This window comes from Crocuta crocuta, unplaced genomic scaffold (genome assembly GCF_008692635.1).
Source record: "Crocuta crocuta isolate KB4526 unplaced genomic scaffold, BGI_CrCroc_1.0 scaffold427, whole genome shotgun sequence".
NCBI lineage: Eukaryota > Metazoa > Chordata > Mammalia > Carnivora > Hyaenidae > Crocuta > Crocuta crocuta.
The window spans coordinates 1,332,954-1,353,436 of NW_027533273.1; the positions used below are offsets into that span (position 1 = coordinate 1,332,954).

At 38.5% G+C, this 20,483-nt stretch overlaps 1 protein-coding gene across 9 annotated transcripts in view; it reads right to left on the reverse strand.

Annotated features, from left to right (window-relative positions):
• Window positions 1-2,064: 2,064 nt before the first annotated feature.
• Window positions 2,065-20,483, reverse strand: part of R3HDM1 (R3H domain containing 1) — a 127,711-nt gene continuing 109,292 nt past the window's right edge. For all 9 annotated transcript variants that reach the window (XM_077747832.1, XM_077747828.1, XM_077747824.1 and 6 more), the window contains 6 exons: window positions 18,480-18,583; window positions 16,323-16,495; window positions 8,211-8,355; window positions 4,640-4,722; window positions 4,130-4,214; window positions 2,065-3,418 (listed from right to left, as the gene is read on the reverse strand). In XM_077747832.1, coding sequence (XP_077603958.1) covers window positions 3,057-3,418; window positions 4,130-4,214; window positions 4,640-4,722; window positions 8,211-8,355; window positions 16,323-16,495; window positions 18,480-18,583 — 952 coding nt within the window. In that variant the 3' untranslated portion in view covers window positions 2,065-3,056. The remainder of the gene's footprint in view (window positions 3,419-4,129; window positions 4,215-4,639; window positions 4,723-8,210; window positions 8,356-16,322; window positions 16,496-18,479; window positions 18,584-20,483) is intronic.

Here is a 20,483-nt window from a genome sequence, read left to right on the forward strand (position 1 = left end):
TGGGGCTATTATTGGCATAGGTAAGAATAGCCCGTTTTATTTTATTCATTTTTTTAAACATTTATTTATTTCTGAGAGATAGAGCTTAAAACGGGAAGGTGCAGAGAGAGAAGGAAACAGAACATGAAGCAGGCTCCACACTGACAGCACAGAGCCCAATGCGGGGCTCAAATTCACAAACCGGAAGATCATGACCTGAGCTGAAGTTGGACGTTTAACTGATTGGGCCACTCAGGCACTACAAGAATAGACCATTTTATTTTTTATTATTATTTTTCATTTTAAAAATTTTTTTTAATGTTTTATTTATTTCTGAGAGAGAGACACACAAAGCATGAGTAGAGGAGGGTCAGAGAGAGGGAGACACAGAATCTGAAACAGGCTCCAGGCTGTAAGCTAGCTGTCAGCACAGAGCCCGACGCAGGGCTCGAACCCATGAACTGTGAGATCATGACCTGAGCTGAAGTTGGACACTTAACGGACTAAGTCACCCAGGTGTCCCAAGAATAGCCTGTTTTAATAGCAAGAGTACCACCTGTCCCTCAATACAGACAGTGCTTTGGGAAAATGCACAGCCAAGGCTGTGAATCATTTGAAGCTGTCTTCAGGAAGGTTGAAAGTCTGGGTCAACTCGCAACTTACATGCTTCCTGTGTGCTACATCCTCCCACCATTTTTCTGTAGGTGAAGTCAGATTCTAGAGGATCAAAAAGAATAGAATAGAGTCTAGGGAATGTGTGCATATTTTTATAATAAGGGGGGGTTTGGCAATTTCATTACTATTCCCATGTGATTGTCAGGGAATTGCGGGGGTGGTGGTGGGGTGGGTGAGAGCTAACTTCACAATAGCCTTGCTCTGGTTTTTTCTCTGGGCAGGGTGAGCCAAGGGTTGAAAGCAAACACAGGTTTTAATGTACAGCATGGTACTACAGCTAATAATACTGTATGTATACTTGAAAGTGGCTAACAGAGTGAGTTTAAAAGTTCTCATCACACACAAAATTGGTTAACTATACGAGGTGATGACTATTAGCTAGTCATTTTGCAATATATACAAATATCAAATCATTATGTTGTACAGAAACTAATATAATGTTGTATGTCAGTTAGGTTACATTAAATTAATCTAATTCAATTAGATTAAAAACAACTTTAAAACCCCCCCAAAAAACACTTAGGTTTACTAGCAGTTCTACTGCAGGAGTTAAATAGTGAACAAATAGATGGTATTTTTAAAAATCTCCATCCCCATGTAGGATTAACAATTCTTGCTGTACTGGCCCTAAGTGTGTATCCTATCCTTCTTTGACTCTCTGTAGTCAAAAAGAATAAAAATTTGACAGGCCTTGGAAGTGAGGGACTTTGACAGGGCTCACTCTCTTTTTCCTCTGTGTATGGCTTCTTAATCTGATATGGTTCAAAGGCAGCTCCAACTTCTCCCAGGAGTACAATATTCAACGTCAGGATGTATCAGCTTGTTGAGAGGCCTGGGGTGCCCTGAGACCAAGGAGGACTTTGCAGGAGCTTTATGGTGAGTGAACATCTGCACCAGAGTCTGGTAACACCTGTTGCTCCTGAGTTGCCCAGTAAACCTGTAGTCTGGGCCGGAAGCAAACTGAGCTCCAGCCAAGTTGCACTTGGCAGACATTCCCCCGACATTTTGGGTTTCACAGCAGTTTGACTTTGCTTGGCTAGCAAACGAGAAAAGTTTTCTATAAAGCATTTGAGCTAAACTGGACAACTGGGTGCTTAATGTATTGGCTAAAACCACAAATTCTTTATCTATGCAAACATAATGTTTGAGTCTTAGCTTTAGGTATATTCATACTAAAGACGGTCTTTCATTGACTGGTGTTAACTTTATGAGAGAACAAGATGACAGGAGTCACACCCACAGGCACCGCTCCCACAGAGAAAGCAATGCTTTGTAGGACTTCTGCAAAATGAACAGGTTACTGTCTACCATCTTCTGTCAATCTAAAACTGAAGTCTTCAAGACGGGTCAAGTCTTCAATACTGACACTCATTGAAAAAGGTCTTTTTAATTTACAAATGACAAAATGGGTCTGTATTTGTAAACATTTATTCTCTTGAACTGAAAAAGGCTTGCATCAGCACACATTGTACAGCCTTGCAAATTACACAGAAATTGAAAAAAAGGTTCCTTGTTCATAAGTGCAATGAATCTTTGATGTCCAGTGATCCGCTGCAAACAATGAAAACAAATTTTAAACCACTTAAGAAGTTTCCAGCACTCATCAAATGCATTTCCTTAGGTGACAAGAAATCCACAAGGAGGGGAATGCAAATAAGTGGCATTTAGTTATCAGAGGGACACTTAAAAAAAAAAAAGTGGAAGTATTTTCCTGCCTAAAATGATTCCTATTCCCCTTTGAACCTAAGTGGTTTGATTCAGAAGTGTTAAGAACATAATTTGCTTTACACTTAATGTTCATACTACCTAAATGAATAAGGAAAGAACCCTATGACGGAGTTCTGTATTTTCTGGAAATTGTTTCTGTGCTTAGAGATACAGGGGAAGAGTAATATTCGATTTGTGGGCTGTCCTTAGTCACCCTCCAGCCCCCCAAAAAGACAATATATGGTTTTGACTTGGTTATTCCATTCCTGCATTCTTTTTCCCTCAAATTCTCTGTTGGGTCACATTGTGCTGGCTGCAAAAAAGAAATACAGGTTGCAACTTGTTGTAATCGTTTTGAAGAATAATTTGCTGTACAATAGAGCTCTGGATCTGATACAAGAATTCAGAAATATAAAACAAAATAACTATAAAAGTTAGGAGGCATTTGAACAGCATTTCCTCAGAAAAAGCTGCTAACTCTGTATCATTCCGATGTGGATTCCTACAGTCACTTGGAGTGAAATGTGTAATTTCCCCCCTTTGCTGGATCACTGGCCTGTCCTTCAAAAGCTATAACGCCATGACCACACATCCTAGGAGTCTCTATCATGTTAACAGAAGCTCCAAAAACCAAGCCAATTAAAGATGGGTGAGGACAGGGGAATCATAAAGGCGAAGGGTCCAAGGTGGCTCTGTTACTGAGAACTTGCCCTTTCCAGAATGTGAAAGTCATAGTGCTTCTTGCTCGTTCTCAGCTTAAACTTGTTAACCGAGTTAATTTGTTTCTTCAATGCATTCTGTGCTGCTGAAATGGAGGGGAATGTGGCTAAGACGGTATAAGTGGAGGCCAAGTCACTGGGTTTAGAGCGTTCAGGATTGACAGTGTTGTCCCCACTGCCACAGCAGAGGGGGTGACGACGCAGCTGGGGCTGGGATTGAGGGTCTCGGAGCCACCGGATCTTGGCACCAATTTTAAAGAGTTCCCCAAAAAGCTTCTCGGCTTCCGTGCGAGTTATTCCATCTGGTAGCTCAGTAATTTCCAAGACCTTCCCAACAACTAGAATGGAGAATGTGTAGAATTAATAATCCCTGTTACCAAAATGGTGGGCAGAGAGTACTGAAGACCCAAATATGACATAAGAAATGAACAGGACTTTGAAAAACAATTCAAACCCACAAAACTGTAATGCTTGCCATTTAAAAAAACCATTCCTACCCACCCCTTAGGTAAGGGGTGTAGAACTAATGGTACTAAACTACCCATCTTGGTCTTCACTGAAAGCTATGCATAGAAAACACAGCATTGTAGAGTGGCTTCTCTAAGTTAGGTGTGTTATCCTGAGTAGTCTCCTGGCCTCCGTGTCCCCACTGTGAAATAAAAATAACAGCACTTGTGTAACGACTCAAGGCTGTCGAGTACGTATTGAAAGCACTCTGCCACAGAAAGGCAGTTATTTGTTCATCAGACTATCTCTGCATGAGTGTTTAAGACTACTTCCTTTCTCCAAAAACACACAGGCAAAGGGTGTCATGCTATCTGTTCCTTTCACATATAACTTTTCCCTTTGGTCTCTTCCTCCCTCCTAAATCCACCTGTAGCTCACTGCACTCTGAAATCTGAAATGAGACACTTACAAGAATATACTTAAGAGCCCTACATTACAGGTAGCATAATTTCCTATAATATTCAGGGCTTTAGGAAGAGGAAACCCCATTTTTGTCTAAAGACTGCTATAGAGTCACATCTAATTGCCACTCGGAGACACACCTGGCTCTCCTGCACCAAGGTCAGTGGATGCAGCTTTTTTAGCTTGTTTCCTTCCTCGGTTTCCATGCCTGTTGCCAGACTGACCCTGGAAACCCACAAACAGATGAGAAATAAGGTTAATAGTGCTGAAAAAAAAATAGGTCTGTAATGTTTAAACACTTAACCCCTAAACATACCCAGTCTGGGTTCTGTACTTCTGTCCCTCACTATGACTAGTCACTTGCTGTCTTTCATAAGCAAGGGTGCCCTAACACCCCAGCCACCAAGCCCCCTGGTTTGGGACAGCACTAGTGCACTGACCGCTCAGCCAAACAGCACACCACCTGCTCCCTTGTCTGCTCTCTGTGTGGCCAGACCCAGGCTCAATGGGGGCCACATCGATAAGTCGGCCGGCTGTGGTACAGAGGACTCCTTGCGCAATGCCAGCAGGTGGGCCCAGGACCCCATGCTCCATGCAACAGAGCTATGACGTTCTGCCAACAAAGGCTAGCTGCCAGACAGCTGACATACCTGCTGGGTTGGAATGTGTCCGTGCAAAACAGCAGGAGGGTTGTACTGCAGAGGCTGGCCAAGCAATGGATATCTGGCATCTCCTGAAAGTCAATTAAAAAACCATTTTTACATTGTTCTCTGCTCAGTTATAAAAGTACTTCCCAAAGTAGACAGGGGACAGGAAGGAGGGAAGCTTCATTTACCTAAACCTATTTACCTTAACATTCCAGAATAACTGTAATACCCATTCCACCCACTTGAGATGCTAAAATCCACGTTTTCTATGATGATTAAAAATTAATATAATTTACATTTGAGGGGAAGGGAAAACATTAAGCCATCTCGCCAAAATCACTATTTTTTTTTTTTATTTTAAAGATTTTTTAATTTTTAAAGTAATCTCTGCAGTCAATGCGGGGCTGGAACACACAACTCTGGTATTAAGAGTCACATGCTCTACTGACTGAGCCAGCCAGGCACCCCTCCCCATGTCACTATTAATTACAATAAATATATGCATATATACATTTATATATGCTCATCACAAACTTTTTTTTAAAGTTCATTTTTTTTTTTTTAAATAATCTCTACACCTATCATAACCTCATGACCCTGAGATCAAGAGTTGCACGCTCCTTTGACTGAGCCAGCCAGGGGCCCACTACAAACATTTTTACAATGTTAACCAATGGGTATATTTACATTTTAGGTCTTGGGTCTGCTCTTGAACAGTCTTTAAAGGGTTTAATAAATGCTGATTGCAAAGACCTTGTCCTGTAGAATAATGTTTTCATTTGTTAATATTCTCATTTTATTTTAACCATATGTTCCACAATTCAGCACATTCTGAGTTTGGAGGGGGTTATGCACAGGTGCCAGTAAAGCACTTCAGGGACTCATAAATCCCTTGAAAGCTTCATAATAGAGAAAAGCAAGATGTGGCCTTCTCCCTACTCCAGTTCTTTTCTGACCAACAGTGTGAAGGAGCCAGGGCAGCATCCTGGCAGGATGTGCCCGTGACAGACTTGCTCCTTCCCCAGCACTATTCGAAGGGCAGATATGCCATGAAGGCTTAGTGCTGAGATCAGAGATGCAGTGCAAAGCATGAAGATGTATAAAGAACAGTTCCAAGAAAGTCAGGGTTAAGTTTAGGCCTATGGAGCAGTATTCTTTTCATATATGGAGATGAACTGTAGACAGCAATAATCAAAGACACCTGATAGGCCATGCTGTAAGCTCCTCTTGGGGCATTCCTCCTAGACCATGCACCCCAGTAATACTCTGTTGCCACACACTATTTCAATTTACTGTTCAGAAAAAAATTTTTTTAAATGTTTACTTATTTTTGAGATAAGAGAGAAAGAAAAAGAGATCACACAGGAGGGTCAGAGAGAGATGGAGATACAGAATCCGAAGCAGGCTCCAGGCTCTGGGCTTTCAGCACAGACCCCGATGTGGGGCTTGAACTCATGAATCAAGAGATCATGACCTGAGTTGAAGTGGGATGCTTGATCAACTGGGTCACCCAGGCGCCCCTTCAATTTACTTTTTATGCTTTATTTTTCTAGATTATTAAAGTATGTAGCTTTGTAGAAAATTTGGAAACACAATTACAAACGAGAAAATAAAAACCACTCTGGAAATTCCATCACTTCTAACATTTTTGGTGTGTATCTTTTCAGCCTTTGTTCTATGTATGTGTGCTCACACATACGTATGTGTGTATTTTATAAATCTTTTAAAAATTGAGACATAAATTATGTAAAACAAAATGCACTGTGTTTAGTGTCAGGTTTGATGAATTCCAACAATTGTAAAAGTCCATGTAATCAAAACCCAAAAAGACAACAAACATTTCCATCCCCTGAAAAGTGCCCTCGAGCTCTTTACCGTATCCCATCCACATGATTATCTCATTTCTAACATCACAGCTTAGTTGGCCTATAACTGGATTTAATTTAATTGGAATCATATAGTATGTCTTTGTGTTTGGCTTGTTTTTTGCTTAATATAATGACTCTGAAACTCATCCATGTTGCTGCAGGTCAGGTTGCCTTGTTCATTCAAATCGTTGAATAGTATTCCACTGTAAGGATCCATTACAATCTATATATCCAGTCTCTTGTTGGTGGACATTTGGGTCATGTCCAGTTTGGTTGATTATAATAAATTAAGGTTGTTATATAAGTTGCTGTACAAGTCTACACAGGTATGCTTTCATTTCTCTTGAGTAAATACCTAGGAGTAGAACTACTGCATTGCACGGTAAGTGATTAACTTTGTAGGAAACTCAAATCTTTTTTCCAAAATTTTACCCCTCCACACTGATGTGCGAGAATTCTAGTTGCTCTGTAACTTCACCTATATTCAGTGGTGTTAATCTTTTTGATTATAGCCACTCTAGTGGGGTCAAAGTGATATTTCATTCTGATTTTAATATTCCTTTTCCGTAATGAATAATGGATGATGTTGAGCACCTTTTCAAAGGCCTACTGGACGTCTCCAGTAAGCCCCTGCCTCTCCTACATACTCCCACAAAGTAAATATTTTAAAAAATTGAGGAACAGTCAACACATTGAAACATTAGTTTCAGGTGTACAACACAGTGACTGGACAAGTTGGATGTTATGCTATGCTCACCACCAGTGTCCCTACCATCTGTCACCATAAAATGCCATTATACCACTGACTATATTCCCTATATTGTACTCCCCCATCCCTGGGACTTATTCAGTCCATAACTTGAAGTCTGTATCTACCACTCCTCTCCAGGTAACGTGTTTTTTAAAATCACTCACTGTACTGTATTTCTTCTTTTAATGATTCTTTGAAACATGTTTTTTGGATGACTGCTTAGTATGCCCTGTATAGACACACGCTAATCCAACCTGTATTGATAGACATTCAGATTGTTTTGCATTTTTCTGCTACAGACCAAACTCTTCTGTGGATAAGTCATTGTGTGCGTTATCCTTAGGATAAATTCCTGAAAACAAAATTAATGTTTTCCATATTATTTTATAATCATCCATTTGCTGTCTGTTCCTCCAACTAAACTGAGGGTCGGTGAGGAGGGGGACCTCATCTTACTCATCTCTGTCAGGGGCACAATAAGGCCTCAAAAACTGTTGAGTACATTTTGATATATACTACTGTCATACAGGTGTTAGAAATAAAGAACAAATTTATAGCATTGCATATACTACTATAGAGAAATGGAGTCCAAGGATCATAAGTTAAGGTCATTTTGACTCCATCACATAATGAATTATTGAATGGAAGTAATTACTAAGCTAGGAATTATTAACTAGTGATGAAACATTAAGGTTACAAGACCATATGGTCTCCGGGTGGAGACCAAAAGGCAGTCCTGTGGAAAACTGAAAGCAGGACCACAGGATATCACAAAGTGACTGGGAAGGGAGGTCTTGTATTTTTAATTATATAAAAAAGTAAATTCCAGAAAAGTTAACATACAATGTTGTATTAGTTTCAGGTGTATAATAGAGTGATCCGACAATTCCACACATCACCCGGGGGAAGGATGTCCTCCAAATCTGAGGCTGTGACTTAGTTTTTGTGCACTTACCCTGCCCTGGAACAAAAGGTCTAGAAAACTGAGGTATGATGGAAAGGGGTGGTCCGGAAGGACGGACAGTCTTCAGGGTGGTCAGCTGCGCTGGTGCTGGCGACTGAGCTGGTGAAATAATGGGACTACTGAGTTGAGGGCTGTGCTGTAATCACATCAAAAAAAAAAAAAATCGATCAGCATTTTAGTCATATTTTTGCAAATTAACTTTTGATCAAAATGTTTTTTTCTGATTACAAATATGAACTTGTTATTAAAAAACTTAAAACATAAACTTTTAAAAAAATTATTTTTTATAATTTTCAACTCCTAAAGACAAATACCAGTAACAGACTGTTTCTACACCCATACGTATGCATCCATATGTCTATGTTTTATAAAAACGGAAACAGACTACACATCCTATTTCTGAATCTTGCTTTTGTACCTGGACAATCATACTGAAGATACTTTTCCATGAGAAAAAGAATACACACTTATCTCATTCTTTTTTTCATGTCAACTGTTTTAACATTTCCTTTGTGAACAATTCATCCCTAAAGAACAGTTACCAAAAATAACACAAAGAATTCTTGGATTTCCTATATTTTTATATAAATCTCTCTCTCTGCATATTTTTTAAATCTTTATCTCTCTCTATATATTGTTAGTCTTTTCCAAACTGTTTGAGAATGAGTTGTTCACAATACTCCATCCCAAAATAACCTTAGTGTATTTTTCCTAAAAACAGGGACATATTCTTACATAAATAGCCACAGTAGAATCATCAAATCTATATAAAAGTGATCCTACTCTGTAATATATGTAGTAGTGTTTTAAAAACTTGTAATAAAGAGGTTTCTAAGAAAAGTTCTTGGAAAAAAAAAGGAATTATCAAAATCAGGCAATTAACAAGACAGTAATATTATGTAATCTATAGTTTATTCAAATTTCACCAATTGTTGTACTAACATACTTTATAGCAAAAAAAAAAAAAGAATAAAGAAAAAAGAAAACATTTCCTCTTCTAGTCCAGAATCAAATGTTACATTTAGCTGTCACATCTCTTTCATCTTTTTAAATTAGGAACAGAACCTCAGTCTTTCTTCTCTTTCATGACTTTGACATTTTTGAAGATCAGTTTCTGAAGGTCATTTTGAAGATCAGTTATTTTGTAGAATGTCCCTCAATTTGGCTTTGCCTGCTGCTTCCTCATCCTCAAATTTACAATATATATTTGGGGAAGGAGTGCTAGGGAAGTGATCCGTGTCCTTCTCAATGCATCACGTAAGAGGGAGCCTGAGGTCCATGTGTTAACACAGTATGGGTGATGTTTACTTCCATCACTTGGTTAAGGTGGTGTCTGCCAGGTCTCTTCATTGTTAAATTACTATTTTTTCCTTTCTAGTTATAGTATTAGGGAGACACTGTATTATCTGTAAACAGAATTTTACTACTTCCTCTCCCAGTTTGGATGCCTTTTGTATCTTTTTCTCACCTAACTGCTCCAGGTAGAACTCCCAGTACAATGTTGGTTGGAGAAGATACAGTATTAGCTGAAATTTACCTTTTAAAATCTACTGCGATTGAACTTTGGCTTAACATATATATTGGTCTATCCAAGAATATGTCCCACATGCACAAGAACAATGTGTACAATATTCACATGTGAAACGATGTGCAGGTGGAGTTCTCTTTATATGTCTGTTGGATCTAGCAACTTTGTTCTGTTTAAGTTCTCCATTTCCTTACTTAACTCTTCCCTGGTTGTTGTATCCATTATTGAGAGTGGGATATTAAAGTTTCCAGCAATTATTAGATGGTCTGCTACCAGGTAATTAATTATCAGATTATACAATCAGGTTTATAATTATTGTATCTTCTTGCTGTATTGAACTTTTGTATCTAGAAAATTTTTTGGGTCTAGTCTTATTTTACCTAATATTAACATAACTACCCCTACTCTCTTTTGGTTGATATTTTCATGGACTATCTTTTTGCAATCTGTCACTTTCAATTCATTTGTGTTTTTGGATCTAAAGGGAGTCTCTTAGATCTCTTAGTTAGATCAGGTGTTTTTATCCATTCTGCCAGTCTCTGTCATTATAGTTAAAATAACTACTGATAAAGAGAGATTTGCCTTTGTCATTTTGCTGTTTTCTTACAGCTTCCTCCCACCCTCATTTCCTGCATTTTCTGTTTACTCAGTTTTTTGTAGTAAATGTTTAAATTTCTTTCTCATTTCCTTTTGTATATATTCCCTAGCTTTTCCCCTTGTGTTTACCTTGGGCATTACATCTAACATCTTAAAGTTATAACATTCTACTTTGAATTTATATTGGCCTAACTTCAATTATACACAAAAACTCTGCTTCTTTGTATCTTTGTTCCCACCTCTTTTGGTTGCTGATGACATAAAAGTACATCTTTATATACTGTGTGCCCCCAAACATAAACTAGTAATTTTTTTATTTATTTTTTTAAATTTTTTTTAATGTTTTTTATTTATTTCTAGGAGAGAGAGACAGCGTGAGCAGGGGAGGGTCAGAGAGAGAGGGAGTCACAGACTCTGAAACAGGCTCCAGGCTCCGAGCTGNGCGCCCCAAACTAGTAATTTTTTAAAAGTTATTTAAAAAGTTTATTTATTTTGGGGGGGGAGATGGAGTGGGGGAGGGGCAGAGAGAGGGAGACACAGAATCTGAAGCAGGCTCCAGGCTCTGAGCTGTCAGCACAGAGCCCGATGCGGGACTCGAACTCATGGACTGTAAGATCATGACTTGAGCTGAAGTCATATGCTTACCTGGCTGAGCCACCCAGGTGCCCCATTAGTAACTCTTTTAAGTGCATTAGTTTCTTAAATTATTTAGAAAACAAAATTTGGAGTTACAAATCAAAGCTAGAACACTACCTTTTAGATAATGTTTATAAAAGAATATTTAAGTGCATTTGTCTCTCTAATCACATAGAAAGCAAAAAGTAGAGATATGGATCACTGGCACAATGCTACTAGCTTTTATATTTGCTTATGTATTTATGTTGAGAACTTTCTTTATACAGTTTTGTCTTACTGTCTAGTATTCTTTCTACTTCACTCTGCAGTACTCTTGAGAATTTCTTGCAGGGCCCATCTCCAGTTTTGTTTACCTGGGAATTTTAATTTCTATCTCACTTTTATTTTGTTTTTGTAATGTATTTATTTATTTTGAGAAAGAGGTGAGAGAGCAAGCATGAGTCGGGGGAAGGGCAGAGAGACAGAGGGAGAGAATCCCAAGCGGGCTACATGCTGTCAGCACAGAGTCTAATGTGGGGCTCAGTGTCACTAACTGTGAGATCATGACCTGAGCGGAAATTGAGTTGGATGCATAAGTGACTGAGCTACCCAGACACCTCTACCTCACTTTTGAAAGGCAGTTTTTACCAGATACAGGATTTGTAGTTAACTTTTTTTTTTTCCTCTTAGCACTTTGAATATATCAGCCTGCTGTCTCTGGCCTCCCGTTTCTTCTTCTTCTTTTTTGAAAGGAGAATCACCAAGGATTCTTTTTTTTTTTAATTTTAATTTTTATTTATTTCTAGGAGAGAGAGAGAGAGACGGCGTGAGCAGGGGAGGGTCAGAGAGAGAGGGAGATACAGACTCTGAAATAGGCTCCAGGCTCTGAGCTGGCAGTCCGCACAGAGCCCAACGCGGGGCTTGAACCCACGAACCACGAGATCATGACCTAAGTGAAAGTCGGACGCTTAACCGACTAAGCCACCCAGGCGCCCCTCTGGCCTCCCGTTTCTGATGAGAAATCTGCTGATAACCTTTTTGAGCATTCCTTATATGTGACGAGTTGTTTCTTTCCTGCTGCTCTGAATACTGTCTTTATCCTTTGCAATCAAATGCTCTACCCCTGAGCCATACCCCCTTAATACAGTCTTTATCCTTTGAAAGACTGATTATACTGTGTCTCAGAGTAGGTATCTTGCAGTTCTTAACTACAGTTCATCACAATGCTTGATGTTTATATTCATGTATGCCAACTTTCATCAAACTTGGTAGGTTTTCAACCATTATTTATTCAAATATTCTCTTCCTTCTGTGACAACCACAGTGTGCGTGTCGGTCAACTTGATGGTGTCTCACAGGTCTCTTAGGCTTTGTTCACTTTTCTTCATTCTGTTTTGTCTGTTCCTCAGGCTTGATAATTTCCACTGTCCTATCTTCAAATTCTTGGATTTTTTTCTTCTGCCTGTTCACATCTGCCAGTGAATTCCTCCAGGGAACTTTTCATTTTAGTTATTATATTTTGAGCTCTAGAATGTCTGGCCTCTTCTAGGTTTTCCATCTCTTTATTGATATTTCCATTTTCTTGTCTTTTGCCACATCTTCCTGTAGTTCTTGATAGCCTGAAGACAGCTGTTTTAAGGCTTTTTTTCTAGGAGATCTGTCATCGGGTCTTTTTCAAAGACTATGTTGATTTTCTTCCTCTGAATGAGCCACATTGCCCTGTTTCTCGGCTTGCCTTGTGACTCTTTGTTGAAAACTGGACATTTGAATCTAATAATGTGGTAACTGGAATCAGATTCTCCGCCCCTCCCGGGGTTTGTTATATTCTGTTGTTGTTATGGTTTTTGTTTACTGACTGTTGCGAGCTGTCTCTGTGTCAAAGATAAGCCTGAGTTATAGCTTCAAGGACTTCTCAGGCTTTGGCCTGTGCCTTTTCCTGGGCATGTGCCCTATATATTCAGTTGCTTTTGAATGTCCTAGTCCTCACTGTTTGGCACCCAAAAGGGATTCAAAGAGAAAAATGAAGGGAGGAAAAACAGGGTACCAGCCCTTTAAGTCCCCCAGAAGTGTTGGGGATGGGGGATGGAGGGAGAGATTCACAGCAATGGGGGGGGAGTTGCAATGATGGCTACTGCCTCTTTGTCTGTACCTCTGTGATCAGAAGCAGAAACCCATGATCAGAACATACATGCCTTGTATATGGAGGACACGGTCCTTTTTGCCTACCCTGGCTCCTGTGAGCTGCTCCAGTAAAAACATGCACAACAGCCTGTTTGGGGTTGGGGGTTAGGATGGGTAGATGCTACTGTGTTGAAAGCTGAAACTGACTGAAATTAAGTTCAATGTATCACTCAAGCTTTTCCCTAGCAGTTGTAAGCCTTCAAAAGATTCTAGATCAACAAAACTATTACATCAGATTCTGCCAGTGTAATCATTTCTAGGTGGAGACATGGACTCCTGATGCTTCTACTGTGCCAGTGTCCTAGAACCCTCTCTCCTCTAGTGATGATTCTTACTTGTTGGTTTCCCAGTGGTGATCCTGTAATTCCATCATTACTTCTATATTTACTAGTTCACATTTCACTGTAAAAAAAAGTCACTTTTCCTCCCATTTATTCATTTATATGAGTATAACTCATGGATTTGTTCAACATTAAAAAAATTTTAGATTTGAGTACAGCTGATAGTTTGAGGTGTACAACATTGTGATGCAACTTCTCTATAGGTTATGCTATTCTCACCACAAGTATAGCTACTATGCTACCATATGATGCTATTACAATGTAACTGACTATATTCCTTATGCTGTGCCTTTCATCCCGTGACTTGTTCATTCCATAGCTGGAAGCCTGTATCTCTCACTCTCCTTCATCTATTTTGCCCATTTCCCTTCCCTCTGGCAACCATCAGTTGTTCTTTGTATTTACAGGTCTGATTCTGCTTTTTGTTTATTCATTTGTTTTGTTTTTTTGATTCCACATATGAGTCAAATCATATGGTATTTGTCTTTCTCTGTCTGACTTATTTCACCTAGCATAATACCCTCTAGGTCCATCCATGTTGTTGGAAATGCTAAGATTTCAATCTTTTTTAATGGGTAATATTCCATTGTTTATATATACCACATTTTCCTTATCCACTTAAATATTTTGAATTAGTGTCTTCATTTTCCTTGGATAAATACCCAGTACAATTATTGGATCACATGGTATTTCTTTTTTTAATATTTTGAGGAAAGTCCATACTGTTTTCCACAGTGGCTGCACTGTATGCATTGCACCAACAGTGCATGCACATGGATTCCTTTTCTTCACATTCTCACCAACGTTTGAGAGTGATTTTAGCCATTCTGACAGGTGTAAGAGGATATCTCACTGTGGTTTTAATTTGCATTTCCTTGACGAGTGATGTTGAGCATCTTTTGATCTGTCTGTTGGCTATCTGTATGTCTTCTTTGGAAAAATGCCATTTAAAGTCTTCCACCCAATTTTTGTTTATTTTTTAATTTTTTTTCCATAGTTTATTGCCAAGTTCGTTTCCATAGAATACCCAGTGCTCATCCCAACAAGTGCCCTCCTTCATGCTCATCACCCCACTTATCTTCTCCCCCACCCCCATCAGCCCTCAGTTTAATTGGGTTATTTTTGTCACTAAATTATACTTCAAAGAGTTCTATGAGTTTGTAGTTCCACTGAGAATGAACAGTAGAGTTTATAACTGGTTATCTCTGCCCATACTGAATATTATGAGTCTTTGTAAATTTCCCAGAATACATAAATAAAAATATTTTTGTATTTTCATTTGATTAATGGCCACTGGGCATTTACAGTTTGTGAGCTAGCCTACAAATGACCTTTGCCTGTCTTATTCTGCTATGATTTAATCATGTACCTTGAAATATTTCAGTTCATCTTAAAATTTTTTTTAATGTTTACTTAGAGAGAGAGAGAGAGAGAATACACATGGGGAGCAGCAGACAGAGAGGGAGATAGAATCCCACAGACTGAGAGAGAGAGACACGCGAGAAAGGGTGTGTGCACATGGGGGAGGAGCAGAGAGAGAGAGAGAATCTGTCCTGTCAGCATAGATACCAACCAGGGGCTCCATCTCAGAAACAGTAAGATCATGATCTGAGCAGAAATCAAGAGCCAGATGCTTAACCTGCTGAGCCACCCAGATGGCCCTAATCTATCCATTTTAAATTCCCCCATAAACCTTTTCATAATGTTCTTGACATGTGCTGATGATTTGCTTTATGATGCATTATTTCAGTGAGATTTCAAAATGGTGAGTTTTAAATTCTACTATTGCTTTAACATTTATTAACTGAATTTCTTCTATAATAAAGAGTGTTCTGCATCAATCTTCTGGTTACACTAATAGTTCAAATGGACAAGGTAGGAAAATGAATTATTTTTCTTTACCAAATTTTAGATCTAGTATATCTTATGATTTTTTAAACTAAAACATTTTACAAACACAAAGGTTGAAAAATAACATTTCCATATTGAAAGTAACAGTGGGGATATAGAGAATGTTCAAATTTCTTTACTAATCTGAGAAGATTTCAAATTCAAAGTCAAGCCTTGTAAGGTCAATCTTTTGGGACTAAATTGCTGAAAGATTTTTATTTTCTTCATGTTCTGTAAATGTTTACTTATTTTTGAAAGAGCACAAATAGGGGAGGGGCAGAGACAGAGGAGGACAGAGGATCCAAAGCAGGCTCTTTGCTGACAGTAGAGAGCCTAATGGGGGGTTCAGACTCAGGAACCATGAGATCATGACCTGAGTTAAAGTCTGAAAATCAACTGATTGAGCCACCCAGGTGCCCCTGAGTTGTTTTTTTTTTTTTTTTTTTTTTTTTTTTTTTTTTTAAAGTTTGAGGGGCGCCTGGGTGGCTCAGTCGGTTAAGCGACCGACTTTGGCTCATGTCATGATCTCAGTCAGTGGGTTTGAGCCCCACATCGGGCTCTGTGCTGACAGCTCAGAGCCTGGAGCCTGCTTCAGATTCTGTATCTCCCTCTCTCTGTGACCCTCCCCTTCTCAAGCTGTCTCTATCTCTCAGAAATAAATACAAATGTAAAATAAATAAAACATTAAAAAAAAGTTTATTTGAGAGAGTCTGTGTGCACACGGGCGAGTGAGCAGAGAATGGGTAGAGAGAGAGAATCCAAGGAGTGCAGAGCCCGACGTGAGGCTTGAATCCATAAACCTTGAGACCATGACCTGAGCCGAGACCATGACCTGAGCCGAGACCATGACCTGAGCCAAAACCAAGAGTCAGATACTTAAACGACTGAGTCACCTAGACGCCCCAAACGCCGGAAGTTTTAAAATTACAATAAACAAAAGAAGCATCTTACCTGAACAATATTGTCTACATTGCTAAATTCCACACACTTCTGCCCTCTCTGGTGATCACAGTAATATTTGTTTTGTTTCCACTGTGGGGGTGAGTGGGCCCGAGACTGCGGATTGTTTGGTACATTGAGCTGCATCATCACCATTCCTCCACCAGGGGGCGGAGGTGGCACAGCTGGAAATCAGAGTTGGGACACTGCAGTAAGTATACTGTGCCAAGTAGCTGGTAGCTTTAAACACTAAGAAAATGGCAATCATTTTACATCTCTGAGAAAAACTTTATTATCATATATACAAGTCATATTTAAGCCCCAGAACTTCATGCCATAAACGTGTGTGTTTAAAAAGACATTAAAATGGGACTCTGTAGGCCTAAACATCTCAGTTATTCTAAAATAACAAGCCCACAGTTACTCAGGAAAGTCCAAATACCTACTACAGGACCTAAGAGAGGGTAGCATAATTGAGACATTATCTATAAAAGTAAATGATTGCTAAAATGGATTAATTTTAAAACTGGCATTATTTTAAATACACAGAGAAAAAAAAGTTTGGCATGTGGGAATCAGAAAGCCCAATTTTCATACTCTGAAATGTCCTGACTCTGGGGAAATTAGTTAACTCTTTTACAGTATGTTCTTACCTGAAAAAGGCAGCTAGGAAGACCTCCTTGGCTAACTTTAAAAAGCTGTGGCCACATGTATGTATAAACACTGTTAATTATATAGTAGAGGTAAGTAGACTATTGTATACCTCCTTGTCTGACTTACTCCTCTTGTGTACCAGTCTGCAGCAGTGGTAGTATTAGGCAAACACCCCTTCAGTATAAGGTAAGGCAGGATTCTTATGTTCCTAGGGCCACTGAAAATGGTCGTTTCCAGTTCCCTGGAAAGTGAGCCAACCTGACTGGCTAGGCAAACCAGAGAGGGCTGACGCTTAGGCATACCCCGAAGATCTCCTCAACCACAGCAGCGCATCTCGGGGATGCACACCATTATTTATCTGATAATCATTTATGGTTTCTCTATTTCTCAGAGATTACGTCTGTCAAAAAATCATTATAATAAAAGATGGTGTCATGACAAAGGATTGTTTAAGACACTACAGAAGCAGAGAAAAGAAGTAACAAATTTTGTTTTGAGTACTAGGGAAGACTTTATAGAAGAGGTGATTTTTGACTCAAACTTTAAGGATAAGCAAGATTTTTGGCAAAAAGATGGAAGAGCGGCATTCCAAGCAGAGGGAGGAACTGATAGAAAAATATCCTTGGCATGAAAAAGCATGGTACATTTTGGAAGCACAGTTTTGTGTGACCTGAACATGTAAGTATAAATAGGAAGCTTATTTGCTAGGGAGTTTAGATGGAGAATCCATCCATGTACATTTCTGATTCAGGGGAATGACATAAAAAGAGACTTTTTGTTTCAGGAAAATATTTCTTGAACAGTGTGTGTGCACATGTGCATGCGTGCATGTTTATGTGTTGGGGAGGGGATAAGTTGGCTGTGGAGCAAACAAGAAATCAACAAAACACTTAAGAGACTGCAGCAAATACGATGTGAAAAGAACTGGTGGAGAATGGCAGCAGTGGGGAGGAAGGAAAGAAGGTATGAGACTTAAGGAAATGGTAACGGCATGAATGTGAAAAGAGGGAGTAGAGAGACTTGATTATGACTCTGAAAACTGTTCTGGTCCCTAGACAGAAGGTGGGTAAGGGATGCAGGAGGAGGGAGAACTAGTAAATCTAAAGTGCCTTTGATACAACGGGGTAGGGGTGTCCAGTAGACAGCTGGCTACATGGCTCTCTTCTCAGCCAAAATAAGACGATGGAGTTGCTGGCAAAAAAGCAGTTGTTGAGGCCTAGGAGGTGGGTGGATTACCTAGGAAGAGCAGAAGAGTAAGGAGATGATTCCAGAGAACACTAATATGTATGAGGTGGGGAAGGAAGGAGAATCTGAAGAAGGGAAACAGGACAGCAGTGTTGTATTAGTAACACAAAAAAGGAAGAAGTGGATGAAAACCATTAACTCTGAGTTTGCATGTCATCCTTGGGTAAATCTCAGCACAGAGTTGAAAATCCTATTCTAGAAATGCCTCAGGAACTTAATTATTTCTCAAATGGACAAATCATTAGCTTTCTTTTTAAATTATAGTCATACCTGCACACTGGTGGCTTTGAAGCTGCTGGGAATTGCATGGTGAAGTAGTTCGAGGAAACTGTACTTGTTCTGATCCTGGATGTTGCAAGTAACCTACTGATGAGCTATGGGGGGAGAAATGAACAAAGACAAAAACACAGCACAGTGAGATGGAGATGGCTGTAAAGATTCTTTGAATGAAACGATCCTATAAATTTATTAAAAAATTTTTTTCCCCAAATTGGTTAGGGGTAAAGTAAAATCTACTTCTATTCTCTATGAGTCAGAAACAATTACTTTTTGGATAAAAAAAAAAATCTCTTTATGTTTATGACAGTTATACTGATTTTTTTTAAAGACTAGAAAAAACCATTCCTAATTTCATTGCTCTTACTCTTTCACAATTTATTCTAAATATGACCTTTCTTTGTTCAAATAATTATTTAAAAAAGAAGAAAAATAACTCACTAACTTTTAAAAAATGAAAAAATAATTTATATGGATCTCAATAAGTTATGTTTTAAACAAGGGAACATGCTGTTTGATAATAATAAGACTCAGAAAAAAATGTTTTATTGCTTAAAATATGAACTAAGAATAAAGGAAATAGTAAAATATAATTCTAACATAGTCTAACATAAATACTGACAAAAATAGAGGCTGTTGGTGTAAAACCATTCAGTTATTGCTGCAATTCTCAAGTTAATTTTTGAGACTCAAACTAATATGGGATTTGTTACAATATGTTTTTAATCTTAATTTATATATAAAGCCTTATGAGTTACCAGTCTTTTTCAATCATTTAAACAAACTTTCCTTAGAGAGTATAATTTCTTAATCTAGTTTTAACAAGTTTTTGCATTAAAAATATGTTAGATCCAAATACTGAATTATAAAGACTATAGGGAGATGTGTAAACACCATGATGAGACAATCAGTAAAATCCAGACTATGGGACATTCAGAAAGACAAATGTGTAAAAACATAAGCAATATTTGTAGAGTAGTTAGAATTACAATTACCAACTAGATATCTGATATAATTAAGAAGGTATATATTAAAATTAACTTTATTTACTTTGAGAGAGAGAGAGAGAGAGAGTGTGTGTGTGTGTGTGTGTGTGTATGTGAGAGAGAGAGAGAGAGAGAGAGAGAGAGAGAGAGCAAGTGGGGGAGGGACAAAGAGGGAGAATCTCAAGCAGGCTCTATGTGGGGCTTGAACTCACGAACCATGAGATCATGACCTGAGCTGAAATTAAGAGTCAGACGTTTAACTGACTGAGCTGCTCAAGCACCTCCTTAAGATTTTTAATGTGAATCTGTATTATAGTTCTGTGGTTTAAAAAAAAATCTTTTAGGGATTCCTATACTGAAATAGTCATGAATGAAACGGTAGGTTATCTGAATTTACTTCAAAATCACACGGGAAGAGGATGAAGTAGAGCTTTAGATGAAACAGATGAGTACTACAGAAGTTATGGATACATGAGGTTCAGTGCACTTTAGTTTATGTTTATACACATTTAAAATTTTCTGCAATAAAAAGTTAAAAATGATTCCCTACTTTTCCAATTACTAAAAACTCATAAAATGTTTTTTTTTTTTTTTTTTGGTGGCAGGAAATAAATGTGATTCAAAAAAAAAGGGAAAAGGAAAGGGATATAGAGAGGATTTCAGAAAAGGGGATTCTGGACCTTATGACAAAATGTAAAAATAGTACTTCCTAAAATTGATGTTAACTATGATTGGGATGCATTATATGAGTATCAGCTAAGCTGTGGAAGTAACACAGCTTAAAACATGGTTTGTAAATTTGCTGCTACTGGGAGAATAAAAGTTTCACTGAAAGGTGGAAAGATTTTTATATTCTGTTCAAATTGGGATAAATACCCTCTTGGGCTGTGCAGTACCCTTCACCCTGATCTTGTTCACTAAGCAACTTCTAATGGCTTACTCAAGTTCTGAGGCACATGAGTGACAGGAAGCCACACAGAACAGAGAAGAGAACATTCAGGTCACTGAGATG